This window comes from Leptonychotes weddellii, chromosome 12, assembly GCF_054177405.1.
Source record: "Leptonychotes weddellii isolate Sample4059 chromosome 12, ASM5417740v2, whole genome shotgun sequence".
Taxonomy (NCBI): Eukaryota; Metazoa; Chordata; class Mammalia; order Carnivora; family Phocidae; genus Leptonychotes; species Leptonychotes weddellii.
This window is the reverse complement of record NC_138380.1, coordinates 48,454,822-48,460,821: the sequence shown is the minus strand read 5'-3', so window position 1 is coordinate 48,460,821 and position 6,000 is coordinate 48,454,822. Positions and strand designations below refer to the sequence as shown.

Sequence of the window (6,000 nt, the reverse complement as noted above, 5' to 3'; positions counted from 1 at the left end):
ATTCATCAGTCTTACACAATTCACAGTGCTCACCATAGCACATACCCTCCCCACTGTCTGTCACCCAGCCACCCCATCCCTCCCACACCCCTCCACTCCAGCAACCCTCAGTTTGTTTCCTGAGATTAAGAGTCTCTTATGGTTTGTCTCCCTCTCTGGTTTGGTTTTGTTTCATTTTTCTCTCCCTTCCCTTATGATCCTCTGCCTTGTTTCTCAGATTCCTCATATCCGTGAGATCATATGATATACAAGTATCAAATTCTGTCTTTGCATAATTCTCCTCAGTCTGAGAACCTCGAATCTTTCCTGCAAAAATAGGTATTTTCAAAATCTAAATGCATGTGGCAACACATTCAAAATGAATTCCTGACATATATTTTAATGTAGCAAATTGTCATTTGTGTATTTGCTTTATACATTGAAATATGTATATATTTGCATACTCTGCATTTATGTGTATTTACATATCTCTTAATGTATTCATTAAATAGCAGTTTAATGAAGTCGATGTTTAATTCATTCATCATCCAAGATTTCTCTTCTGTTTTTCTTTTATAAACAATAGTTTGGAATGTCGTCTGCCATATTAATAGTATCTCTGCCTAGACACATCAGAAATTCAGTAGCATTGGGAATCAAGTGTTACTTGTATTGATGCACAGTTCTTAGGAAATGAGACAAAGCAGTACATGCTTTATATTTTTAAATAGCCAACCTAAAATTAAATTTGGTATAAAATGTTATTGACTCTTGTTATTGCCGTGAACAAATCGTGGGTATATCAGTCAGTATTGTGTGTTAGTAACACATTCTAGAGCCTGACCTCTTAAACTAAAGAAAAAGTTAGATTGCCTCTAATGTTCTCTAAAAATCTCATATCAGACTGTAATATTTGTGCTGTCAATGGTTTAAAGGTGTTACATCACTTTAACTCAGTCACTTCATTTAACCATGAGTGGAGCTCCAGCTGGCCCAGCTGGTACAGGGAAAACCGAAACCACCAAAGATCTTGGACGTGCCCTTGGCATGATGGTTTACGTATTCAACTGCTCAGAGCAAATGGACTACAAAGTGAGTGAGTTAGAAAATGTTACATTCTAACAATATTATCCCCGATTTGGAATGATTGAAACTAAGAGCTCAACACCCTCTTCTGTGAAATTGTTAATGCCTTGCTCTCTGATTTAGTCCATAGGAAATATCTATAAGGGATTGGTGCAGACAGGGACTTGGGGCTGCTTTGATGAGTTCAATCGAATTTCTGTGGAAGTCCTGTCTGTGGTAGCCATACAGGTGAAACTGATACACAGCGCCATCAGAAACAGGAAAAAGAGGTGAGTAGCGCCTGGCTTCTTTCTGTTGTTACAGACAGAGAGGAACATGAAGTAAGGCAGTCAGCCTCATCCTGCCCTTCTCTTTGATGCCTTTCCCTGTCTCAGGAAATGGATAAAAGAAGAGATACTGGTTTATTTTGAAGAATGAGTTTGAATAACCTCTCATTTTTTATTAGTGTTTTTTATTTTTATTTATTTATTTATTTTTTTAAAGATTTTATGTATTTATTTGACAGAGAGAGACACAGCGAGAGAGGGAACACAAGCAGGGGGAGTGGGAGAGGGAGAAGCAGGCTCCCCACGGAGCAGGGAGCCCGATGCGGGACTCGATCCCAGGACCCCGGGATCATGACCTGAGCCGAAGGCAGTCGCTTAACCGACTGAGCCACCCAGGCGCCCTATTTTAATTGTTGAGTACAACAAGAGCACACTACATTAATACTGAAAAAAATAAACACCCTTGACAGTGCTGAATCCAGTTACCAGTTCTCAGTCATGATCTGACTTGACCTTCTGGTGACATTGGACACACCTGGTCCCTCCCTTCCGCAGGGCACACTTCTTCATGTAGGTTCCAGGACACCACCGTCCTCCTGGTTTTCTCTCACCCTCAGGGATGCTCCTGGGCTGATTTCTTCTCCTCTACAAATTTGGCAAACAGTGGCTACCATAAGGATGACGATGATAACTAAATACAGAGCACTTGGACAAGTGTCTGACACGTAGCAAGCACTGTGTCAGGGTTTGCTGTTATTTTTTCTTGTTAGTATTTCCTGACCTTATTAATACTGGATGCCACAGGCCTCAGTCTTTGGGTCTCATTCCCTTCGTGATTTCACCCCGTCACGTGGCTTTGAGAACCATCTGTTTGCTGCTGGCTGCCAGATGCCCAGGCTTTGTTTCCCTGATACCTACACCTCTGAAGACTGTGCCTGTAGGAGCATCTCAAGACTCCACTTGATGTCGTGTGGGCCTCTTAGATTTAATAGATCCAAAATCAAAATGCTGGTCTCTCCAGCAACACCTGCTTGCTCATTGTTCCCTCACAGTGGGTTACACCCATGCACTCTGCTAGTTCCTCAGTTACTTCAGAAACTTCCCAGTATCTCTAGAGCCTAAGAACTTCTCAACATGATACCATACTCTAAAAGATAAAACATGACTGGCACTTGGGGTCTGATGGCTTAATTTGAGAAATAAGTATTATAGAGGCGTCTGGGTGGCTCAGTCAGTTTAGCATCTGACTCTTGGTTCTGGCGCAGGTCATGATCTCAGGGTCATGAGGTTGAGACCTCTGTCAGGCTCCGTGCTCAGTGGAGCTTCTGCTTGTCCCTTTCCCTCCCCCTCTCTGCCTCCCCACGATGGCTCTATCTCTGTAAAAAAAAAAAAAAAATTTTAATCTTAAAAAATGTAAGTATTATAGTACTCAATTGTGTTTTTCCTTGTAACATTTTTGTATACAAGGCAATCACATTTTTCTGGCCTACTCACTTACCCCCCTTCTTAGGGTATTTTGCTCAGCCAGCTGTCTTGTCCACAGGAACATTTCAGTCTCCCAGTGAGGGAAGGATTATCTAGCCCATTGAAACTATGACTCTATTATAGAGGTTTCCAGTTATTGTAGATAACATCTGGATTTTTCCACCTCCTAGAAAACCTCTCCGTTCTTCTGCATGGCTCTGGGATACCAGTTGCCTGTGACCACATGTCTGCTACTTACCTGCCCCTATTCTAAGGCCATGTTAGAGAAGCTAGATTCTTTCCTCTTTGACAGCCCCCCCCAGCCTATTTTTAGTTTTTAGTAAAAATCTTACCATTTCATGTAACCCAGATGTCATTTGAGACCATCCTTTCTGATGGAGATTTATATAACTGATCCATGCAAGGACTTCTGGGCACTCCCAACCATACTTGTTGATAGTTTCCTCTTTGGCCATGTCTGTGTATATGTGAATTGTACCTGTTCATCTCATGCTAGCGCATGGACAGATGGCTAGGCTTCTTCATGATTCCATCCATTTTATTACGTGCTCTTTGTATCTGAGGACTTAATCCGTGGGACCATGCCTCAGGGAAGCCTACAAGCATCTTGCTGGCTCTGCCCCCTCCAAGTCCATACTCTTGATTGGGGCTATTCCTGCTGTGTCTCACGGGAAAGCAGTCGGGGACCCTGTTATAGCAGGCCTGTGTGCCTTCCCGGGCCGGCGAGGCTGGGAATGAAGGTTTCTCCATTCTTCCCTTGGCTACACAAAATCCATCTTCCATTAACTGTCTAGTATCTAAGAAGCTCTTAGTCCTAAAAATTGTGACTGTCTCTTTTTGCTCTCTCTGCTGTGACATCGGCCCAGCTCCTTGACCATTTCAGCCCTTCTCTTTCACAACAAGAGAAAATCTTATACTTTGTCCTTAACCCTCATTTGAAAGTTTCCTTCTACTTGTCCTTCACTTTGGCTCCTCCGTCCCTTCCATTACCCTGGCCATCAGCAGTCTAACTGGGTCCTTGCAGATCTTCCTACAAATCTTTCACTGCTTCCCTCGTGCCGTCATAGCTAACATCTTTTGAGTATTTGCCATATTCTAGGCATTGTCCTCTTAGCCATTTATATGCATAATCTCTTTTAATCCTCCTATAATCCCATAACGTGGGTAATATTCTTATCCACCCCCCCTTTCCTTCTTACGAGATGAGGGAATTGGCACATGTCTAAAGTGATAGAGCTGGTCTCTGAACACTCACCATCTGGCCCCAGAGCTCGCAGTCATAACCACCACGCTATTCTGTCTCTCCGTGGTAGTCGACAGATACTTGCTGAATAAAAGGGAGGAAGGGTGGGAGGGAGTGAAGGGGGGAGGGTTAGCAAATAGGCGAAATGAAGACTGAACAAAGAAGCCACTCTCTCCTCTTAACATGAGTATTTTCTATCTTCGCAGTATCCCATTCAAGGAATCGCAGCCCACAATGAAGGCAGAAATGACATCACCTTTCAATAACTGTTAAAGTAGTCAAGGCCTCATTTTTATATTCCAGCCTATATGGCTGTGCTAAAATAGAAAAGAGTACTTGCCATATTTGTAACTCTTGGTAGGGAAGGGAGTGCATTTTTTAATAAACATGCTTCAAAACCTCTCCAGAATATGCATGCATATGAGTTTTAAAGAAAATCACCGGGAATCAACAGCTCCCTAATAATAATTTGCATTTTGCAGTGGTTTGCATTTGTCAATGTGTATTCACATTCAGGGACCCCATTTAATTCCGTCAACATTCTTCTTGCGGTAGATTTGTATTTCTGGGGGAAGCCGTCACACTGAAGCCATCAGTTGGAATATTTATTACTATGAACCCAGGATACGCTGGTCGAACCGAATTACCGGAAAATCTCAAAGCTCTTTTCAGGCAAGTGTTAAGCTTTGTGGTTTAGCATCTGGAACACTCATGCCACCTAACGTTGCTGGTTTGCACTGTTAAATGATTTGTTTTTCCTTGAGAATTCCTATGGAAAACCCTGATTATTTCTTTGGGATTCCCTGATAGGGAGAACTCGCATCATGATAAATTAACTCTTTTGAAATACAAAGCCAGAACTTAAAAATCATTACTTAAAAGTTACATGGTACGTTTGAACACTTACTACCAGCTCTTTTGTAATAATATTATTATTATTATTATATATAATATCAAAGTTTTTACCAGTTACGCAGTATTTGAAAAATATAGAAAAGAATAAAGAAAAAGTGACAGTTTTACCACCAAGAAATGATGATGGTTGTATTTTTTTCTGGTCTCTTTTATAATTTAGATTTCATGGAGTTAAGATACGAGGTTAGGTATGATTTTTATTTCTTATTTAATATTTTGACATAAGCAGTTGATCGTATTATTGGAAATTCCTTGGAAATGCTCTTCTGTGTAGCTTCAAAATAGTCTCTCTCATGGCTTCTCCATAATTTTCTTAACCATTCCCTATTGTCTGACATGAAGGGTTTGTGTTTTTCTTTTCAGTTTTTCCTGATCATAAAAGAGCAGGCTATAAACATCTCTTCACATGAAGAGTTACCTATTTCAGATTATTGCCCAGAACAGATACCTACCTGTGGAACTACCCGGTGAAAGATTAAAATATCTCTTGATGACCTGTTTTCCAAAAATATTTCACCAATATATACACTTATTAACAGTCCGTCAGAGAAGCTGTGCTATATCTGAACCAATTAGGTTTAACTCCTATTGTAAATCAGCGTTGTTCAGCTGTAATTTCCTGTAAGAAAATACATGTATCTAAGGGTACAAACTATGAAAACATCACCACAGTCTAGGTACAGAATATTTCCGACACAACTGGAAGTTGTCTTGTGCCTCTTTGAAGTGAATCCCCCATACACCCCAGGATGTGCCTTCTGGGCGCTGAGATTCAATTTGCCTTTCCCAGAGTTCATGTCAAGTGAAACCATACAGTGCGTACTTGTTTGTGTTAGCCTCTTTCCTTGAACATTAAGGTGTGCGGATTCCTCCAAGTTGAGTGTCCCAGTAGTTCCTTTTTGTAGCTGGTTAGTATTCTGTTGTGGAGACATACTACATTTGGTATATCCATTCACCAGTGATGGACATTTGGGTTGTTTCCACTTGGGGGCTCATAGGAATAAAGCTGCTTTGAACATTCATCTA

General features: G+C 41.1%; 1 protein-coding gene across 1 annotated transcript in view; it reads left to right on the top strand.

Moving 5' to 3' along the window:
• The window catches only part of DNAH11 (dynein axonemal heavy chain 11), a 281,936-nt gene that overhangs the window by 115,841 nt on the left and 160,095 nt on the right, over positions 1 to 6,000 (top strand). Inside the window, 3 exon segments of the mRNA XM_081800433.1 lie at positions 915 to 1,071; positions 1,189 to 1,334; positions 4,615 to 4,731. Coding sequence (XP_081656559.1) covers positions 915 to 1,071; positions 1,189 to 1,334; positions 4,615 to 4,731 — 420 coding nt within the window.